Source organism: Mirounga leonina, unplaced genomic scaffold (genome assembly GCF_011800145.1).
Source record: "Mirounga leonina isolate KUSES-001 unplaced genomic scaffold, KU_Mleo_1.0 Mir_175, whole genome shotgun sequence".
In the NCBI taxonomy this organism is placed as follows: Eukaryota; Metazoa; Chordata; class Mammalia; order Carnivora; family Phocidae; genus Mirounga; species Mirounga leonina.
Window position 1 is genome coordinate 7,647,146 of NW_023270453.1, and position 22,897 is coordinate 7,670,042.

Here is a 22,897-nt window from a genome sequence, read left to right on the forward strand (position 1 = left end):
GGACCGCCCCTCTTCGGGCGTCCAGCGCCCACGAGGTCCTCGAGACCTCTCCGGGCCTCCCGCGGCCCTGATGTCCCCGAGACCCTCCAGGCCTCCTGCTGCCCTGACGTCCCCGGGACCGCCCGACTCCGAGCCTCCAGTGCCCACGACATCTCCGAGATCCCTCTGGGCCTCCAGAGGCCCTGACGTCCCCAGGACCGCCCCCCTCCAGGCTCCCTGCGGCCCGGACGTTCCCGGACCCCGCCGGCCCGCGTCGTCACGACCCTCCGTCCGAGCACAGCAGGCTTTCCGGAGGAGCTGCGGAGGACCAGGCTGGGTCCGCCCGGCCCTTTGCCTCCAAACTTCCCCGCAATAATGCCTTTCCGCACGACATTCCTAGGCCGGCGACAAGCGTGTTCACAATCCCAGAGGAGACCAAAGGACTTAGCCCCGCACCCGGAGAACTGGGGGGCCATCACCCGGAGCCCAGATCCCCCAGTCTCTCACCTTATAGACGGCCACACAGGCTGATGTGCAGCCAAGGTGAACTCCGATGGCCGCCATGAGGCGGCAGAGAAGGCGGCAGCAGTAACGAGTGGTCCTGCTGTGGCAAGAGCTTCGGGCCTCGGAACAACCCCATCAGGCACCGCGGAAACTTCACGTTCCCGCCCGCCCACCGGTCCGTCCGCCGCGGCCTCCCGCGTCGCCACCAATCAGCGTGAAGGTTTCGCCTTTCCTCTCGGACTGCCGACGAATAGCTTTAGTGCGTCCTCCCACCCCGCCCTGCCGGCGCTGCAGCGCGTGTGCGAGAGTGCGCACGCGCCAGTCGGGGAGTGCCTGGAAGGGATTTCTTCGTCCCGCCCCTTCTAGGTCCTTACCTGAAAGCCAATGGAAACTCATGATTGAATTGCGTCATTTGGCCTAGCAACTCCCGGCAGATTTTCCCCCGACCACTCGCTCGGCTCCTCGGCGTCCTGTAACGGCCCCGGGCGGTAGCACCGTGGCTGGCGGTGGACGCGGGTGGCGAGGCGTTTGGAGCGGCTGGCTCGGCATGTGGTGCACGGGCCCAGCCGCAGTGGTGGCCTTTTTTGCCGGGCTTTGGGTCTCTAACCCGGGGCCGGCGCTGGGCCAGGAGGCCGGGGAACGGCCAGGGGCCGACTGTGAAGGTGAGCGGCGTGAGACCTGCTTGCTTGGCGGTGGCACCGCGCTGCCCCGCAGCTGTTGTCGGCTTTGGCTTCCCCCGGCCCTGGCTATAAATAACATTTAACTCAGGAAATGCAGGTCCCCGTCCCTGGTTTCCCATCGCCTTCGCCCAAGCCTAGGCAAAAGCTCGATCCCGGCCCAGTGACACCTTGAGGCCGCGTTCTGGTCTTGGGCTATTTGGGATTTGGATTAGACGTTGTGTAGACGCAACCAGCTTCAGAAGACCCTGGTGCTGCGTCCATGCTGCTGCTGCTGCTGAGCGAGTCTGGCCCCTCCCTGGCCAGGCGAGGTCTTTCCAATTTAAATTTGTTTGACTCCCAGAAGAAAAATAAAACAAGTGGTCTGTAATTGAGTCGAGGTGGCTTAAACCAGAGAACAAAAGTAACGTTTGTTAGGACTTACCGAGTAAAGTTGATTTATAGAGGAGTATATTAACTCTTTAGGAGGAATGCCCAGGGATGATTCCTCTTCTGCTCGCAGAACCTAGGCTAGGCACTGCAATCAGAACACGTGCGACTAGGTTCCGCCAACCCTTCTGCTCGGAGCCCCCATGCCCCTTCCTTGCAAAATCTGCGTGATAGTACCTACTTCAGAGGGTTGTTAACAAGATTAGAGAAGATAATTGGCTATGCTAGGCCCTTCCTCCTGGACTGCTGTAACAACCATTTTTCATTGACCAAAATAATTTATATAAAGTGGATCTCCTCCTCACCCTTCTGTAACCTTGGGACTCTATCCCTACTTAACAGGAAACTGTAGATTCACAGTATGCATTGAATAACTGGATGAGTGTAGTTTGTATAACAACTTAATGAGGTGTTAGGAATTGGGAGTCCAGTTTTCTACCAGCCCTGCGGTAATTAAACTTCTCTCCAGAAATTGAAAATATCTACACGATGTCATTTTTAAATTTTCTATAGATATATTTGTTCAGCTAAGTTATAATTTTGTTTAAAGAATCTTATAACTGCATCCTATGCATTTAAAGCAGAATTTGTGAGACACAAACAATTGATCTGATTACTCATTAGTAATTTAATTTCTGGAGCATTTATCTGAAAACATTTCAGAAAAGCCAGAGCCCCTGGATTAGTTGAATGTAAAGCGTATGCCATCTTTCCTAGATTTATTACAGCATATGGTGATTATTGCGTGTTGGACTAGACCTCATTTTCTACGGTCCTCCCTCCCCTTGGTCACTCTGCTTCCATAACTCTGGTGCCCTGACTGTTTTTTGGACCCGCCAAGGACACTCCTGCACTAGAGCCTTTGCACTTCTTCCCTTTGCCCGGAGAGTTCTACCCCAAGTAGTCCACTTATGGTTTTCTCTCCCTTTCTTAAGGTTGCTGCTCAAATACCACTTTATCCAAGAGGTTTTCCTTGACCACTCCATTTAGAATACTACTACTTACCTTGTCACTCTCTACCCCCATTACCATGTTTCTTTTTCTTCACAGCCACAAGATACTTTTATTTATTCCCTAGCATGTAATCCTTGAGGGTATGGACTTTGTTTTTCAACCACTAGAACACTGTCTGGTACTTACTAATTGCTCGGTGAATGTTAAAAATACAAATGACAGGCTGTTATATTTAATGTTCTGTTCCTATTAATAGCATTAGGGATGAATAGGACGTGGAGCTCTAAAAGACAACATGACTGATCCTCTAGCTGAAAACAACTAAAAACACTGGATAAAATAAAAAAAATGTAAAAATATTTTAAAAGATTTATTTACTTATTTGAGAGACTTTGTGCGTGTGCGTGCGAGGGATGGGGGAGGGGCACAGGGAAAGGGAGACAAGCAAACTCCCTGCTGAGTGAGGAGCCTGCCTCAGGGCTCTATCCTGGGACTCCTGAGATCATGACCTGAGCAGAAATCAAAAGTCATGCTCAACCAATGAGCCCCCCGGGCACTCCTAAAAATAATTTTAAGAGTAAGTTAGTAAGGTATAACCAGAGGCCAAAAATCAAGGTGAAAGTGGAAACTAAAAGAGGTAAAAGAAATGGGAAGGTGGCTTTTGCCTTGAGGGCATTTGTTACCTGGGCACTCTGCATTTAGGTTTTCCTGGCTTTGGTAGAATAAAGAGAATAAAGACAAAGCCCAGGACCTTCCCAAGTTAGGAGTTTAATATAAGGTCTTCCTCCAATTAATCTGAAATCCCAAAGAGCTAGACCTCCATTATAAAAGGTGACCTGGAAATAACCACAACGCTACCCCCATCCTTAGAGACTAAAAGCAATTGTGGTACTTGAACTTTGTACCAAAAGGGAAAACAAAAATGTCTCCAGATAACTCCTAATCACAAGATAGCCCACTTACGCATTGAGGCCCAAATGCACACAACCTGGATGGTCCAAAACATCTCAAACTGAAATTTTAGTTTAATGGGGTTTTAGACATCAGCAAATATTGATCTTACCTGTAGGAATCCACCTTTAGCCCAGCCTGCAAATAATTCTCATAGTTAAAGTCTAAGAAATAAAGCTTACATTCAGAAAAGTCTTGCACCCATGAGGAAGAAGGGCACCATGAGTGACAGCAAGTTTCGACTAGTGGCAGAAACTAGTGGAAAGGCTTCAGGTACTGGAATTATCAGGCACAGGGTAGAAAATACATTTATTTTGTTTTAAGAAATAAAGGAAGGGATTGAAAATATAAATAAAGGGCAAAGACTCTTAAAAATGTCCAACCATATTTGGAAAAGGACCAGATTAAATGGCTACAAATAGAAATTAATGGGATTAATAGAAGATTAGATACAGCTGATAAAATAATTAATAACTAAGAAGATCCAAGAAATTGTCAAGAATGAATCACTAGAGAGAAAGAAGAAGAAACAAAGAGAAAATCTTAAACATAACCAGAGAAAAAATACTGATGGACTTCAAGTTAGACTGTCAGATGATTCAACAGTGAAAGGCCCAAAGTCACACAGTTAGTAATCAATAAAGCCAGGATTTGGACCCAGAGAGTCTGCCTTCAGAGCCCAAGCACTGAATAACTAACTATACCGCTTCTGAGTATACTGCTGGGAACTAAATTATTTAAGGGAATATTAAAAATAAAATCGGAACAATGAAGTAGTACACAAATTATTCAAGAAGTTCTGGCTATTTCTAAACTCTTAACTCCTTATAACATATGAATATTCTTAGGTAGCAATTCTCCCCTAGTCCTGGTATCACCCAGATTAATCTGGTGTCTTTTTAAATTTTTCCTCCAAAATCAAGTAGATAATGTGGGACTGACTTCAGTTTTAGAAGGTGTGGATGGAACTGTTGAAAATAATGTTTCTAGTCCACTGCCAGTTTAATTATTCCACCAACCTGATTTTGAGCATTTATCATTATCTTTTTGAAAGGCTTATAGCTCTTTTCCTGCAGGTGGCATTATTATATTTTCCAAATACTGTTTTCCCCTTTTGGGCTCTGGCTAATAATTGCTTAATTGATATGTGATTTCACCTTAAAATTTTAAATTCAATTTCACTAACATTACCAAATATTTTATTGAGCATATGGGGGATTTCTGTGACAGTCAAAGATATTGTGGTGAGTTTTTAACATCAATTAGCAACTACTTTAAACATACAGGAAAATTTTTATATGACCTATACCTAGCATCTAGATTCATTGTTAATATTTTGCTACATTTGCTACCATTCTGTCTTTAAAAAATAAAATAACACACTTGTAGCCACTGTTTTCTCTCCCTTTCCAGGAGAAATGTCTGTTCTAAAGTTAATGTGTGCTTCTTTTCCATTTTTAAAGAACTCTTACTATAAATGTGTGTATCCACAAATAATCTATGTAATTTTTTTGATCTTAGTTGTATATAATTGTACATTGTACATATTCATTTGCAACCTTTTTCATTCAACATTATATTGGGGCATTTTATACGTTGATAACTACAGACATAGTTCATTCTTTTTAACTTGCCTCTAGAATTCCACTTTCTGAGTGAAATACAGTGTATGTAACTATTCTCTCTTGGAGGTTCGGTTAGGTTCTTCCCACTTTTACATAACTTTAAACAATGGTCCTCTGAATATTCTTATACATGTCTCCTAGAGCATATTGGTGATGATTTCTCTAGGTCATAGAGCAAGAATTTCTGGGTGATAGATTATATGCACTTTCAACTTAATTTTTCCCTATTGGACTGCAATTTTCTTACAGATATGCAGGATCTCTTTTCTTCAGCCAAAAAATACATTTCACACCCAATCTAGGTACTTTGTTGAGGACAGAGCAATGTGGCTTAAGTGGGAGAGGTGACAGACCCTGAGGTGTGAGAGGCAGTGGAAAGTCAGGTCATCCGGGACTGTGGGACAATCTAGAGACTGGATTAGACTCTGAGTGATATGGAAAACCACAGGAGGGTGTTGAGCTATGAAGTAGCATAATCTTTCATTTTTAAAGACTCTGGTCAGAATGTTGGGAACTTAGTGGGTCAGATTACAGCAATCCTCTGGCCAAGAAATCCTAATGCTGCAGGAGAAAATATGAAAACGTCATAAAGGAACCAAGAGCTGACAAGATAGAAAGATTTACTAGGGCAAAATTGAAGGGGAAGAAGCAGTCCTGAATGGTAAACTGAGTTTACACTCATTCTGCCCAGATAACAGTGGCCAGTCAAAGATGATCTTTGGTGTGAGGGAGATGGAAGGCAAAGCCTAAGACTTGTTTTAGGTAAGGAATCTACTAAGACACTCTTCTCTGTTAATCTGGGATTCCCAAAGTGTTACTCCCTCAGTGTAAGGTTGAACGAGCAATAAAGCTAACCCATCCCTACCCACAGAGGTCTCTAAGGAAAATTTCCTTGACACTGAGCAGAATTGAAGAAAGAATAAACACATTTCTGAGAGATTATAACCACAAGATGTCCTCACTTGGATTTGCAGCTAAATTTCACATAAGGGGTCCAAGAAAATATCAAGCTGTCAATTTAGTTTAAAGTAGTCCCTGGCTAGTAGCTCCTAAGTCTGATAAATACAGACATAAATCCTTTATGGAAATAAGACATCATAATTTTATGCCTCAAATAATCTCCACAAATACATTTCAAGTGACTATAAGTATCATGCAGGACAAAACAAGGAAGTAGACAAAAAAACAAATAATCAGGTAATAAGGGGAGGCGAAGGACCCTGTCTTTCACAACAAACCTTTTATAACTCACTGACTTTAAACTAGGTGTGGGAGGAGTGAGGGAGAGGAAGAGAGGAGAGACTTGGAAACCACAGCATAAAAATTCTTTGTTTTTCTTAAAGAGGAATGGGCAAATGTGGTGGTATTTGGTGGTGGTGAGGGGGGGAATGTGGTGTTGAGAGATCTTTCTGTTGCTTCTAAGATATGAGAAGTAACACATCATGTTGCAGGCTAATGGGGAACCAGACAGAGGGGAGAGCGCAGAAGTGCAGGAGTAGGGAGTTGATAGGATCTCTATAGCAGGTGGAGGGGTTGTCAAAGTTTGTTCATAGAATTAAGGCAGAATATGCAGGTACAGGTGTGGTTGATGTGACAGCAGAAGCAGGAGAGACTTCTCTCCTGTTGCTTTTTGTTCCTCAGAAAAATAGGATGCAGGATCATGAGGTGGGAGTGAGGATGGGGTGGAGGTGCTAGACAAGCTTTGAAGAGAGAGCAACTTTGCAATTGTCACTTGGGGAGTTGGATACAGTGTGAGTATGGCCAATGGAGTAGGGTTGTTGAACAGCCCTGATGGCTTACTGGAAATTAGTGTCATGAATTTAAAGTGAGGCCAGTGAGCACCACTGTGTTATTTCCTCCAGTTATGTTCAGTGAGTGTAGGTACAAACTGGGTGGAGAGTTGGTTTTAACTAGGGCTAGGGTTTTTCCAGGTGCATACAATGAGGGAGGGAGATGCAAGAGAATTGAATTTATGTGCAAAGAAGTGACTATACTGTAGAACATGGAATCTAAACTGAGTAAGGAAGCATGGTGAAAAAGGTGGGGAAATCAATGGATTGTATGACCTGGTGGGGTCGGAGATCTTGGGCGTTGGGTGTTAGAGGACATGAGCTGGAGAGATAGGAGGTGATGGTCAGACAATGGGATGTTTCAACTAAAATTATAGAGAGATTATAGTCATTGGTAATGACTGGACCCAAGGGTAAGACCATAGCAATTTTTCATGTATTCTAGATATTAATCTTTAGTCAGTTATGTAAGTTTTAAATATCTTCCTCCAGTCTGTGACTTGTCTTATCTTTTGTTTATGATTTCTTTGACATTACAAAAGTGTTTAATTTTGCTGTAATCCAATGTATGATCTGTGTTTTGGTAACTTCTTTAAGAAATATTTCTTCTTGAGGCGCCTGGGTGGCTCAGTCGTTAAGCATCTGCCTTCGGCTCAGGTCATGATCCCAGGGTCCTGGGATCGAGCCCCGCATAGGGCTCCGCATCGGGCTCCCTGCTCAGCGGGGAGCCTTCTTCTCCCTCTCCCACTCTCCCTGCTTATGTTCTCTCTTGCACTGTGTCTCTCTGTCAAATAAATAAAATCTTTAAAAAAAAAAAGAAATATTTCTTCTCTATCCTGATGTCATGAAGATGCTTTCCTGGGTTTTCTTCTAAAAGTTTTGTAGTGCTGCTCTTCCCATATAAATCTTTATTCACCTGGGATTTATGTTTGCATGTAGTTTTAGATAGAGATCTAAGTTTATCTTTTTCAGTGGTGAGTTGTCTTAGTACCATTTATTGACTAGTAAATTTTTATCCTCCATTGATTTTTAGCATCACTTTCATCCTTTACCAACCTTCTCTAGATTTGTGCATTTGTTTCTAGACTAGGTCTCCTGGTCTATTTCTGTGCCATTCCCACAGTGTTTTCAATGCTGTAGCTCTAGAACTAAATCTTGATAGATGATAACGTCTACTCCTCAAACTCCTTTTTTTTAAAAAAATATTTTATTTATTCATTTTGAGAGAGAGAGAGACAGAGAGAGCACAAGCAGAGGGAGAGGTAGAGGGAGAGGGAGAAGCAGGCTCCCCGCTGAGCAGAGAGCCCGATGCAGGGCTCGATTCCAGGACCCTGGGATCATGACCTGAGCCAAAGACAGACGCTTAACGACTGAGCCACCCAGGCGCCCCCGCCCCTCTTTTTTTTCTTCTTCTTCAAACGTTTCTTGACTTTCATTTGCTCTTGTTTCTTCGTATGTATTTTTGGACCAGGTTGTAAAATCTATAAAAGTCCTATTGAGATTTTGATTGGAACAACATTATTTATTTGAGAGAGTGAGCACAAGCCAAGGGGAGAGGCAGGAGGAGAAGCAGACTCCTTGCTGAGCAGGGAGCCTAGGATCATGACCTGGGATCATGACCTGGGATCATGGCGGAGCTTAGCCGGAGCTTAGCCAAGTGAGCCACCCAAGTGCCCCTGGAATAACATTAAATGTATAGATTTACTTAAAAATAATTATAATCCATAATATTGACTCTTCCCATCCATGAACATGGTTTATTTTTCCATTTCTGAAGTCTACTTTGAGATCTTTTGATCAAGTTTTATACTTTTTTCTTTCAAAGTCTTGATATAGTTCATTAAATTTATTCCTAGTTACACTGGAATTTTTGTCACGATTGTAAATGATTTCTTATTTTAAATTTGCAGGTTCCTCATTGTTTCTTTGTATTAATCTGATATTCAGCAATTTTGCATAATGCTGTCCTTATTAAGAATGTTTTTCTACCTAGGCAATCATATAGTCTGCAAATGATAAAAATTTTGCTTTTTCCTTCCTTCTTTTCTTTTCTTTTTTTCCTTTTTTTTTTTTTTTGAGAGATTGTGTCCTGGGTGGGGAGGGTCGGAGGGAGAGAGAGAGAATTTTAACCTGATGTGGGGCTCGATCTCATGACCCTGAGATCATGACCTGAGCCCGAAATCAAGAGTTAGATGCTTAACCGATGGAGCCACCTAGGCACCCCACTTTTTCCTTTCTAACAAACATCTCTTCCACTAGCTAACACATCTGGTTCTGTATTGAATACAAGTGGTGACAAAGGATCATTTTATTGTTAATGTAGGACATTTGCTGTAGAGCTTTCATAGATATCCTCTATCAAGTCAATGCAGTTCTTTTCTATACGAGTTTGCTAAGTGTCTTAATATGGATGCTTGCTTTAATCATGAACAGAAATTCGATTTTATTAAATACATATACATCTATTGAGATGATCCTATAATTGAATTATTAGCTTTTCTAATTTTAAAACATCTTGGTCACTGACGTGATTCTTCCTTAATTATGATTTTTTTTTTTTTAAGATTTTATTTATTTATTTGACACACAGAGAGAAAGCACAAGTGGGCAGAGAGACAGGCAGAGAGAGAGGCAGAAGCAGGCTCTCCACTGAGCAGGGAGCCCGATGCGGGACTCGATCCCGGGACTCCAGGATCATGACCTGAGCCGAAGGCAGTCGCTTAACCAACTGAGCCACCCAGGCGCCCCAATTATGATTTTTTTAATGTGCGTTTTATTTTCAAAACGTGAAATTGGCCAGTCATTTTTGTCTCATATTGTCCTTGCCTGGTTTTGATGTCAAGGTTTGGCCAATCTCATTAAAATTTGGGAGGTTTTCTTTCCTTTCTTTTCCTTTGCTATTCTTGTCTCTGTGATAGTTTATATAAAATAGTTCTGATAGCTGGGTTCTTTTTTTCCCTGGTAAATTTTTAATTACTGCCTCAATTTTTTAAAATGGCTTTTAGGTCGGTTCAGGTTCTTATTTCTACGTAAGTTTATTTTTGTTATACTTTTCTAGGATGTTGTCTATGCTGTTTCCGAATTTATTGAAATAAAGCTTTTCTTATGGTGTTTTCTTATTATTTTAAAGTCTCTATTCTCTCTCTAGGTATGTCTCCTTTTTTATTATCAAATAGTTATGTATATGCAGAAGTTTAAAATGTAAATTTTTTTTTCCTGGGCCTATATTGAAAAATGTTAAGCACCTATCCATTCTTCTCTAGATAGTGCTTTCCTCTGCAGCTACTTCCAAGTAGTTTAGCTACTTCATCTGAAACATATCTTTATTAATCTAAATAAACTGCTTAAAATGTTCTAAAAGTTTGGCACTTTTATTATCTTTTAAAAATGAAGTTTTAGATCTATTACACCCACCCACATTTGTCTCTTGCACACCCATTCCCCCATTTTACATACATTTATATCACCACTTGGGGTAAAAATAAATCTCAGGGTTTATATTGTTGTGTCATGTAAATATTATTCAAAAGTTAGTTATCTAGTGCACCAGAATTTCATCTTTCATGTATATCTTTCTCCCCTTGAATTAAAACTTGCCTCAATTTTCTTTGGTTAATTTTTGTTCCAATCATTAATTTATCATATATATGATAAATTAATAAATTTATTAAATAATAATTACATATGATTAATACATTTATTAAATAATAATTATTAAATAATAATTATTAAATGATCAATAAAATTAAATAAATAATTTTAATAAATTAAAATATATATATATATTCTCCCCCTCCCCCGACAGAACTGAAAATCATCTTTGAACAAATTAACCACATCAGGTAGTCTATTAGTTTGATCTTCTGCTTGGTGGCATCATTCCTGGGACTCTCTGTCCTGCTTTAACCTGGATAGGCATCTCTCCAGCCAGCTACACCACTGTTGTGCTAAGACTCCCTCCCCTCCTGGGAATTTCCTTGGTCTCTTTGTTGTGTTTGACCTTTGTTTCCTGGAACCCAAGGCATTCCTTTGATTGGTTCACTCTTATGTTTTGGTGAAGGCTACTGTCCTTAAAAACAGCACATGATAATATAATTTTGAGATCTTGAGTGTTGAAAATGACTTTATTTACTTTGACATTTTAATGAATAACTTGACTCTTTATAGAATTCTAGGTCAAAAACATATTTTCTGTAGAATTTTAATGACATTAAGCTATTTTCTTATAGTTTCCAGGGTTAAGAAATCTAATGACACTCTTTCATAATTGTTATTAGAGCTATTTTAGATTTCAGCAGAATTATAGAATCTTTTCTTTTTTACCAGTGTTCTAAAGTTTCTTGACTTTTATGTGTTGGTATAGATCTTTTTCAATTTTGTGGGTCTGTCAATCCAGATATTTGTGTCTTCCACTAATGAGAATATTCCCTATATTGGTTCTTTGACAATTCCCTCTTCTATCTTTTTGAAGGTCATATTATTTAGGTATTTGTCTTCCTGAATTTCTTAAATTTCATTAATCATTTTCCACCTCTTTGTCTTTTGGTCTACTTCCTGGTGATTTTTCCCCCCAACTTGATCCCCTAAATAAATCTGGTCAACTTTTTTCTTTAATTTAGCAATCATATTTTAATTACCAAGAGTTCTTACTTGTTATTTGGTTGTCTGAATATTATTTGATTTACCACTTAAAAAAATTCTTTATCACTTTTTTCCTTGCTAAGAACTTATCTATCTTTACTGACCATTAGTTTCATTTATTTTTATTTTTTCTGCTTAATTTATGTGGTTTTATTATCAGTAGTTTCTATATTCTTTTGGTTTATATAGTTATACTTTTAAAAACTTAAGTTGAATGCTTACTCTTTTTCATTTTTTTCTTTTGAAAGATAATAATGTTATGAATTTCTTTGTAAGTACTGCTTAACTGTAATCCTTAAGTTTTATATATAGTATTTTTACTGGAATTAAGTACTGAAAATTGTACATTTCTGTTACTTACTACTTTTTCTTTGACCCATGGATTAGTTAGAAGTATGTGTTTTAAAAATTTCTAGGCATAAGGAGGGCAGACACTCAGTTGGATCATATTTTTGTTACTGATTTCTAATTATATTCGGGGAATGTGGCCTGCTTAGTATGGGTTTTTTGGTGCTTGTTGAGAACTGCTTTTTGGCCTACTACCTGGCAAATTAATGTAAATATTACATATTTTCTTGAAAAGAATGTGGGTTCTCTAATTTGGGGGAAAAGGGTTCCATATGGTATAAGGTCAAACTTGTGAATAGTGCTCACATATTTAATGTCCTTATTAACTTTTGGTCAATTTGATCAAATGATTGCTGTGAAGATGTTCAACCATCTACTGTTATTGTGAATTTGTCAATTTCTTCTTATGATTCTATCAGGATTTTCTGTATTATTAAGCTATGTTAATGGCTGTACATTAGTTTAGAACATTTATTTTGGTTTTTCTGGTAAATGGTTCATTTTATGGTTAGTAGTGACTGTTGTTATTCTCAAAAATGCTTTATAGGACTAAAGCAGATTTTGGTTAGCATTTTCTAGGCATATCTTATTATTTTTAAAATCTCCTCAATTTTGTTGTTGTTTTTTGTTTTTTCAACCTTTTGTTGTAGTCTCATACTTTTTATGTGACTCTTATAAACAGCAGATAATTGAATTTTTGATAGTTCTGCTCTGAAAAATCCTGTTCTATAACTGCAAGTTTAATATTCATGCTTATTGTAATTAATGATATATTTGGGTTTATTTTTCCCACTTAATTTCATGTTTTTTTTAAAAAAAAATGTATTGTGCTTTCTTTCTTTTTTTTTTTTTTAAACTTTTCTGTCTTCCAGTGGACTGATAATGTTTGAACAATCCCTTCCCATACCCTGCATCAATACGGATCTGAAAGCAATCTGTTTATATTTTTTAGTTACTACCCTTACGTTGTTAACATGAGTAATTGGCTAAAAATTATTATGACTTAACAGTAATGTTTCTCCACCCTCTTCTGGATGATAAAGGATCTTAGGAAGTTTCAAGTGAATTTTCTTGTATTTCTCATCTTATGTGTTAGGATTGTCCTGTTTTGGGGTTTTACCTTATGCTTATTCCCCTACATGTTTATTATTATTGTTACACAGTTAATCTTGATTTAGATTTCTCTCCCACTTGCCATTTTTTCTTCTCATATTACTTCTTGCAACCTGATTCTCCTTTCTGGATCTTGCCTCCTTCCTGAAGTTTATCTGTTAGTAGGGCTTCCTAAGGTGTTTTATACATAGGAAGTAGTCAATAAATGTTTATTAAATAAAGTAATTTAATCAGATGAACATAGTTTAAACTACAGTAGGTGTCTAGTTTGTGTATTAGGGTGATCAGTGGATCTTGCCTCATTTACCAGACAGATAGATAAGACACTTGAATATTGGGGATGGCAGCACATTACCTGGTTTTAGTTAATACCATGAATCAAGAGTAGGGATAGAACCAAGGGCTGGGGCACTCTCCACTCTTCCTTAGTATGTTTCTCTAGAATTCTGTCTCTAATACTAAGGGCCACTGTTTTCCAGCATAAGCTTCTGGCCTCCATTTCCCTCTCTGCTTGCTAGGGCCAGACACTTGCCCCATCTGGAAAAGCAACATGGGAAAAGCAGTATCCTCCTACTGCAGAGGTACCTAATGGATAAGTGTGTAGGGCCAGTGTCCAATGGCCTGGGATCTAATTCCCTCTCTAGCACTTATTAGGCAAGTTAACTGGCCTCTCTTTGACTCAGTTACCTCACCTATAAAATAAGGATAGTAGCATAGCTTTGTTCTGAGACTTGAATGAGTTAATAACATACATTAGAACGGCGCCAGCACCTTTAAGCACCCAACAAATGTTAACTATGGTTATTGCCTGTGCCACTTCTTAGCAGCCAGATCAGGCTTTGGATGCTGGGATTGAATATGATTGTTCAAATTGGAGTTTCACTTAGGTTCATGATGATAGAACTTACAGACCTAGGCAGACTACCAAGGGGTTTCATTTAAGATATGTAATCAGGTTTTTCTCTGTGCTTTAAACAAAGCTGTCCCAAGAATCGTATCCTATATAAAGCTATATTCTCTTTTAGGGTTAACTTTTGTGGGAAAATCTCATTTTAGGTTCAAGTTGGTTCCAAAGATTGATTGCTTCGATAAGTTCATATTATTCAAGGCCCAATTCTAAGCAAATAGCTATAGACCCCAAACAATTCTTACTTATAATTTGAATCCATTGTCACAATGTGTTGAATCATATTTAACTTTTTTATTTGGTGAGCGGGGCATACACATAGGTGTGGTCATGGTTATTTTGTACATAACTACATAATTTCTTTGATCCTTCTAGTATGTAAAGAATTCTTGAACCGATTCTATAACTCCTTGATAGCCAGAGGAGTCAACTTTTCCCTGGACACCATAGAAAAGGAATTGGTCAGCTTTTGCTTGGATGTCAAAGGAAAAGAAAACCGCCTGGTATAGTAAATTTTCCCTGTTCATTTTCCCTTATGCTTGAAGAAACTGTTAATAGTTTCATTTCTCATCTTAGTCTTAATGTTCTCCTGCTTAAATGCTTGCCTCAAGCATGTTCATTGTAGACAGCAGGCAGAAATTGATCATCCAGTGAAATGTAGTCCTATGTATTTTCATTTAGAATGTATCTGGTTTTATTTTGCTTTCTGAATAGACAAGCAGTTCCATGTTTTAAGTAAAGTTACACAGATTCCTCATGAGAATTTTCTGTCCTGGGTTAACAGTGGGTAGACTCTTTATTTGTTACCAAGACCATTAGTTAAACCTGTCCAAACATTTTTATCACATCATTTATACATAACTAATGAAGTATTTATATTCTCTTATAATGGTGTTTCCTGGGTTTACACAGATGACTTTTCATTAAAGTGTTTTATTTCACTACAGATCATTGCAGGCCAATTCATTTTGCCTAAAATTTTCATGTTCAATTTGTCAGTTAAATCTGCATTGTTGACTGTTCAACACTGACACATTGTAAAACTCTCAACATTTATTTGTGCCATTAAGTTTCATATTTTTAAATGTAAATTGTCTCAGTTAGGCAGCTGGAAAGGCAGCATAGCATGATGGAGAAGGACATGGACTCTAGAGCCAAAATGCTAGATGTTTAAATTCCGTCTCTTCTGCTTACCAGCTGGTGACCTTCAGGTGACTTGGGTGTAAAATGGGGATAATTATAGTACTTACTTCACAGGATTGTTGTGAGAATTCAATAAGTTAAGACCTTTAAAGCCCCGAGAGCAGTGCCTGGCACAGAGAAAACACTTAGCAAACGTTGGCTCTTATTAGTCTTTGAGCATCGTGTGAATTGTAGGGCACTTCTAATTAACATGATCACGGGGATGGAATCATTTGTTTTCTGGTGCCTTAGTCAGCAGGGGTTAAAATTTAATAGCTGGGCCATGAAAACTAGGTTAACCTCTTTCTCACTTCTCCAAACTATATTAACTACTTTTTTTCATCACCCAGGACACTAAATTCTCTTTGTACTCCTTCAGTGCTATTATCTAGGTGCAACGAAGGATGCAGCCACAAAGATCCTCAATGAAGTCGCTCGCCCAATGAGTGTGCATATGCCTGCACCAAAGATTTGCGAGAAACTCAAGAAGATGGACAGCCAGATCTGTGAACTGAAATATGGTATAATGGAGACAAATGTATTTTTCTAATATGTCCAGAGCATTGCGCATTCTCCAAACCAAGGTCCCTGTTTCTAAAAAGTCGGTGGGAGAAGGGAAGGCAATCTCCACTCGCCAGTAGGTTGCTGGGCTGCTGAATGGTGCCTAGCACCATCTGAGCTCCTTTGGGGAAGAGAAACGAAGACTGCACAATCAGCATTCAGTAAAACTGCCAACCCGGATAGCCAGGTTTAAACTCTTAAATCACCAAGGCAATGTCAACTATGTGTGTCAAGGAAAAATTCCAAATGTAAAGGGAGCAGCTATTCATGGTGATTTAGCTCTTGGTAACCTATTAAGACAAAAGTTTCATCTATTCAAAGGCCATGTCGGGACTTTGAAGTTTTAAACATGGACTGTATCTTTTCCCCCTAGATTTGTCTACCATCTTGCCAGTTTTAAATTTTAGGAAATAGGTTATTCACATCAAGTCGGGTTGTGTTTTATGAAGTAAGCTTATCGAGGGTGCCTAAAGTAAACAGTGAGGAAAGGGAGGAGATGTCCTATTTAAAACATTATCCTTGGCCTTATGAATTTCACAGATATAGATCTATTCTTATACAGTACTGAGGATTTGTATATGGGTCAGCCTTTTGGGTACACTGAATAGGTGTGTTGAAAGCCTGGGGCATCCCTCCCTTAGCCTGTCCTTAACACCTGAGATTTTACCAGGAAAGACTCACTTCTTTTGCTTAAGTCATTGTTTTATGTTACAGACCCACTGTAGTATTATAAACTACCTAAGTAATTAGCACCCAACTCTGAATTATTTTAGTCTTATTTTCCAACATAGCTGTGTAATATGCCTATGCACCATAGCGACAAAGCTGGCTTTAAATAGGTTTAAGGTCAGAAGATACCAAAGACAACCTACTTCTTAATTTGCCAAGGGCAAGCCCTAATCTCCAAGGTGGTGATTATGGGGAAGGCATCTGTTTTTATTGGCTTCCAGGTAATGAAGTAGAGGCAGGAATCATTGAGTTCATATAAACAATATTCACAAAAGGGACAAACCTGTCTTGAGTCTTTCATTTGACAAATGTACTTGGAATAACATCTGCTATATACAAGGGATCTTACTTGGCTCCTTGAATAATAGAAAAATTATTCAGATATTATTGAAAAGAAATGCATTGTTACTAATCTTTTGGCAATGCTGGCCACTAGAGGCCCTTGGGGAGCCATGAACTAGTTTTAATTTTGGGATCAACGTTTTCCTTATAGTTTTAGGGTTACAGAGTTTTTCCTCTTTTAAAATGAATGTCAGATGCCAAGTTCTCTAGAAAAACTCAAAGACACTACTGACACTCGCAAGAAAGTGTTTTCTTTTTCCTTCAATAATTTATCTTGAATAGACCAGCAGTTCTAAATTCTCCTTCCCAGCTTATGGTTGGCAGGAAAGTTGAGATTGAACAGGGCTTCAAATGGTGGGATATTAATAATTTGCGCTATAAAAGCGTCTATGTTTAAAGGTCTTTTATTAAGTCAGCCATGAAATGAACAAACAAGGTAAGTGTAGAGTGGGATTATGTTTTCAGTTAGGAGGGTGTCATTTGGCTTTTGACCTGAAAGTATGTTTTTGCTAGATCTATTTTTTTTTTAATTTTATTTATTTATTTGAGAGAGAGAGAGAAACAGCATGAGAGGGGAGAGGGTCAGAGGGAGAAGCAGGCTCCCTGCTGAGCCGGGAGCCCGATGCGGGACTCGATCCCAGGACTCCGGGATCATGACCTGAGCCGAAGGCAGTCGCTTAACCAACTGAGCCACCCAGGCACCCCTAGATCTATTTTTTTTTAAAGGATGGGGGTCACTATAAAAATTGAAGGGTCCCCTGAGCACAGGGTATAGCTGACCATCCAAATAAAAAAAGGCTTTAAAATTTAACTTTTATTTATTTTTTTCAGATTTATTAAGATATAATTGACATAAAACATTGTGCACGTTTAAGGTGCACAACATGTTGACTTGATACACTTATATATTGCAATATTATCACCATCGTATTGGCTAACACCTCCATCATGTCTTATAATTACCATATCTTTTCTGTGATGAGAACATTTAAGGTCTACCCTCTTAGCAACATTCAAGTATATAATATAGTATTAACCATAACTACCATGGTGTACATTAGATTCCCAGAACTTGTAACTGGAAGTTCATACTCTTTTGCCAGCATCTTAATTTCTCCACCCACCCGACCCTGGTAAACACCATCCTACGCTCTGTTTCTATTAGTTTGGCTTTTTTAGATTCCATGTATAAGTGACATCATACAGTATTTATCTTTCTCTGACTTATTTCACTTAGTCCATTCTTGTCGCAAGTGGCAAGGTTTCCTTTCTCATGGCTGAATAACATTCCGTTGTATGTGTATACATGTGCATCACACACACACACACACACATACATCACATCTTCTTTATTCATTCATCTGTTGATAGATACTTAGGTTGTTTTCATATCTTGCCTATTGTGAATAATGCTGCAATGAACATGGAAGTGCAGACATCTCTTTGATATCCTATTTTCATTTCCTTTTGATATATACCCAGAAGTGGGATTGCTAGATCATTTGGTAGTTCTACTTTTAATTTTTAAAGGAACTTCCATACTCTTTTCCATAGTGGCTGTACTAACTTATACTGCCAGCAAGAGTGATTTTTTTTCTAAATTGTTTCCAACACTTGCTATCTCTTAGGTTTTTGATGACAGCCATTCTAACAAATGTGAGGTGATACCTCATTGAGGTGCTGTTTTGCATTTCCCTATGGTCAGTGATGCTGAGTACCTTATCAGGGACCTGTTGGCCATTTGTATGTCTTCTTTGGAAGAATATCTATTCAGTTCCTCTGCCTATTTTTTTAGTCAGATTGTTTGGGATTTTTTTGCTATTGGGTTGTGTGAGTTTTTAAATATATTTTGGATATTAACTCCTTATTAGATATGTAATTTTCAAATATTTTCTCACATCCCATAACTTGCCATTTATTTTGTTGATGGCTTCTTTGCTGTGCAGAAACTTTTTAGTTTGATGTAGTCCCACTTACTGATTTTTGTTTTTGTTTGCTCTGGTGTCATATCCAAAAAATCGTTGCCAGAACCAATGTCAAGGAGACTTTCCCTATGTTTTCTTCTTGGATTTTTATGGTTTCAGGCTTTATGTTTAACTTTTTAATCCATTTCAAGTTAATTTTCCTAAGTGATATAAGACAGGGGTCCAGTTTCATTTTTTCCACATGTGGTTATCCAGTTTTGCAAACACCAGTTATTGAAGAGACTGTTCTTTCCCCACTGAATATTCTTGGTTCCTCTGTCAAATATTAGTTGACCTTATAGGCAAGGGTTAATTTCTGGGCTTTTGATTCTACTCCATTAGTATCTGTGTCTGTTTTTATGCCAGTACCACACTGTTTTATTATAGTTTTATAGTATAGTTTGAAATCAGGGAGTGCAATGCTTCCAGCTTAGTTCTTTCTGAGGATTGCTTTGGTTATTCAGGGTCTTTAGTGGTTCCATACAAATTGGGGTTATTTTTTCTGTTTTTTTTTTTTGTGAAAAATGCCATTGGAATTTCGATGGGGATTGCATTGAAGCTGTAGATGGCTTTGGGTAGGATGGCATTTTAGCAATATTAATCTTCCAGTCCATGAACACAGAATGTTTTTCCATTTGTGTTCTCTTCAGTTTAGTCCGGTAGTTTTCAGTGTATAGATCTTTCACCTCTTTGGTTAAATTTATTCCTAAGTATAAAATCCAACTTTTAGATTTAAGCACACTAACTGGAAATTTTTGATAAGTCACTTGACCACTATGTTAGGTTGATAACAGGCTGTCAAATGCTGTGTTTTATTATGCAAGGGAAAAAAGGAAAGGGTTCCTCAAGAGAAGTCAAGCTGCAAAAGTCCTGGGCTGCCACTAATAAGCAAACTTCAATGTTGTATCCATGTTCAAGGACACACCTGGTCATGGGGGAGGGGGAAAGAAAAGAATTTCCCCATTCTGACAGGGAAGTTATAATCATGAGTATGTTATAGATGAGCTTTGTTTGTTTGTTTTTCCTATTTTGGGGTCTGACAATAGAGAAGTAGCTGAGTTCTTCACATTGTCTGCAGGTAGTAAATGGAAACAGTAGTCTTTCTAGAGGAGTTGGATGTTAATGACAAGTGTTCCTGCCGGTTACTGGCAAGAAGGCTAGGAGCCAGATTGGTTGGCACCAAAGCGCCAGCATTAGAGAAGTGGGTATACCCCAAAAGACTGTCAATGAATGCTGTGATGATTTTGTAATCCCAGTAGGGACAGAGGATCAGGTGAGTTCAAGCAGAGATCCCAAACAATTAAGGACCAATGAGAATGCTCTTAATTTTATTCATGTGTTTTGGTGTCTTAAATTTGTATTTAAAAACTCGATAATGCTTTGTAATAGGTATGTCCATCTGTTTTAATGCAGACATGTCTTCGTATAGAAAGCGAACCATCACTTTCTAGTTAATTACAATCTAAGACTTTCATCTGGCCACACTCAAGACCATCCCAAGGCACTGCCATTTATCAATTCTCTTCTTTGTATCTTAGGAGCAGCAATTAGGATGCAATGTAGTCATTTTAGTAATTATGGTCTTGAGAAGCCGTGGAGTGGTCACAAAATTCTGCAAAGCTACCCAGGCCCCTGTTTTGAAGCAAGTATAATTCCATGGAAAGCAAGTTGAATAGAACACTAATGATCCCAATAGCTTTGTACATAACACATTTTCCTTAGGTATGTCTTGGTTTCCATAGAAATTGGAACTGTTCCCCACTTCGGAACACAGGGTAGTCGGCACCAAGATAGGAAACACCACTGGCCTTTCTAAGTGTTTCACGGTTGTTTTGGTTTTTTTAAAAACCGTGCTTTTCCTTTTTGTTGTTTAGAAAAGAAATTGGACCTGGCATCAGTGGACCTGTCAAAGATGAGGGTAGCAGAGCTGAAACAGATACTGCACAGCTGGGGAGAGGGGTGCAGAGCCTGTGCAGAAAAAACTGACTATGTGAATCTCATCACTGAACTGGCACCCAAGTATGCAGCAGCCCGCCCCAAAACAGAGCTGTGACCCTCCGATGCCGATATGCCATCAAGGAGAGACACAGTGACTCTCCAGGATATGGACTTGTTGGTTAAGAGTAACTGGGAGTTGCGCTGTATGTGGTCTCATACTTTTTGCTTTGGTAACACAACCAAGAATTGGTTACTTGGATTTACGATGAAAACTGCTAATATTAGTGGTCTCTTCCATTTGCAGGGTACCCAAACCTAACAGTGCTTTTTTATCATTTTTGTAAGGATTATATATATTGTCTTTGCCCATTTCCTTAAAAGTGGGAAATGTGAACTACTGAAAAATTGATGGAGTAGTCGATTCAAAGAAGGAAGACAATGCTCAGAGGCTGCTCTCTGTGTATTAAGTTTTAGTTAAATATATCGGTTTAGGATAAAAGAAACAAAGTTTGGCCTACCTAACTCCCACCTTCAATCCAAAACAATAACATGGCATAATCAAAGGTTTTAAAAAGTAAACTTTGTACATTCAACTGCAAATCACTCTACGTTCTGGCTCTTTTTGGTATCTGATATGGGAGGGCAGGAGGCAGTATTTGAAATTAGGATTTCCCCAAAGAAGGAATACCTATTTAAAACCTATTTATACCTACTTAAAGAAAACAGATCAAGACTCCACTTAAATAGAGTCAGTGTTTTAGCAAATTGTAGCAACACTCACACTGTTGACTGAACTAAGCTCAAGGTGTTCTGTATTCCTTGCTACCACACATTAGACGAGCTTTTGATAGAGGATTAAAGCATGGTAAAAGCACCTGCAGGCAACATAGAGCTCTATGGTTCTTAATACTATTTTATCAGCTTTAAATTGTAAAATCATTCTTGGCTCCATTTTCTGGCCACATCAGAGTAAGAACCCCCCCTGGGCAAGTGACTGCCTCTGGGGGGAAGGCAGAGGTGGGGAAGGCCTGCAGAGCAGCTCAAGGGAACTTTCTGGGGGGATTGGAATGTCGTATATCTTGACTGGGGTGGTTGGTGGTTACATGGTTGGATAGGGTTGTGAAACTCATGTAGTAGTACAACTAAAATCTGGTCTTTTTTTTTTTTTTTGTATATACATTTTATCTAAAATACTGCTGTAGAAAAATTATTTGAAAATTAACTGAACTTCGTTAATTCAAAACATCTCGTTCGTGTAGAGAATTGCATTTACTGACTGGGAGTCCTTTGGGGGAGTGGAGGAGAAATTTTCCAGACTGAATGTGTACACTGAAAGTATAATTTTCATGTTTCAATGCTGTGCAGGTAAATGAATTTTCAGTTGGACAGTTGGGATGTTACCAAACTTGTCAGAGAATTGGTGGTTAGTAACTTAAAAATGAGAATAAAAAAGCTTTGGTGTAATAAATGACCAAAAGGTTATTGTTTCTGGGTTTGGGCAGCTTGATCACTATGTGTAAAGCACTCTAGTTTATTATGAATTATATCTTTAAAAGTCCATATTTAGTGGGGTTTTTTTTTTTTTACTTTTTGTAACCTTTGTATTTGTTTTCCTTTAGTACATTTTGAACCTATTGAGAAACTTAACATTTGAAAGTATGTCTGATGTCTGATCTCAAAATCAGGTCATATTTTCTCAGTGTTGTGTGTTCTTTGTTTTTTGGGGGTTTTTTTTTTGACAGGATAGAAATCTAGGTCATAAGAACACTGCCCAGCAGTTCATTCAAATCCATGATGTTTGGTCTGGTTTTCATAGAGCATTCACTCTGTCAGTGCCACTGAAACTTTTCAAACAGTGCGTACAAGGGACCCGGGGACCTTGTTAAAGTTTGGATTTTGATCCAGGAGGCCTGGGTGGGGCCCGAGACTGCTTTCCTAACAAGCCCCTGAGTGATGCCCGTGCGGCTCTTGCAGGCACCACACTTGGAGTGGCAGGGTCTTGAGCCCTGGACCCCGCAGTTGATTTATTTTCTCCAACTTCCCATCTCAGTCAGGTTTTCACTAGAGCTGAATGTAACAACAACAACAACAAACAACAATAAACACACAAGGGTTGCTTCTCTCATGTAGAAGAAGTCAGGTAGCCCGGCAAGAGCGAATACGGCAGCTCCACAAAGTTATCAGGGATGGAGTTCTTATCTTTTTGCTTTACATCAGGGGCGTGTTCCATTCTTAACTCATGGTCCAAGTGGACCCTGGAGCT

General features: G+C 39.1%; 2 protein-coding genes across 2 annotated transcripts in view; one reads left to right on the forward strand and one right to left on the reverse strand.

Moving 5' to 3' along the window:
* Window positions 1-644, reverse strand: part of HSPA14 (heat shock protein family A (Hsp70) member 14) — a 38,889-nt gene extending 38,245 nt beyond the window's left edge. Inside the window, exon 1 of the mRNA XM_035021587.1 lies at window positions 487-644. Within this exon, the coding sequence (XP_034877478.1) occupies window positions 487-543 (57 nt within the window). The 5' untranslated portion in view covers window positions 544-644. The remainder of the gene's footprint in view (window positions 1-486) is intronic.
* A 253-nt stretch (window positions 645-897) lies between these two features.
* On the forward strand, window positions 898-22,101 carry CDNF (cerebral dopamine neurotrophic factor). Its single transcript, XM_035021593.1, has 4 exons — window positions 898-1,145; window positions 14,294-14,421; window positions 15,480-15,621; window positions 20,571-22,101. The coding sequence occupies exons 1-4, from the start codon at window positions 1,031-1,033 to the stop codon at window positions 20,747-20,749; spliced, it is 564 nt and encodes a 187-aa protein (XP_034877484.1). The 5' UTR covers window positions 898-1,030; the 3' UTR covers window positions 20,750-22,101.
* The last annotated feature ends 796 nt before the right edge of the window (window positions 22,102-22,897 follow it).

What these genes read in the sequence shown, in the direction of transcription:
- CDNF (XM_035021593.1), top strand. Translation starts at nt 1,031, where the DNA reads ATGTGGTGCACGGGCCCAGCCGCAGTGGTGGCCTTTTTTGCCGGGCTT. An exon ending in GCCAGGGGCCGACTGTGAAG is followed by an intron (nt 1,146 to 14,293) that starts GTGAGCGGCGTG and finishes TGATCCTTCTAG; the next exon opens with TATGTAAAGAATTCTTGAAC. An exon ending in AAGGAAAAGAAAACCGCCTG is followed by an intron (nt 14,422 to 15,479) that starts GTATAGTAAATT and finishes GTACTCCTTCAG; the next exon opens with TGCTATTATCTAGGTGCAAC.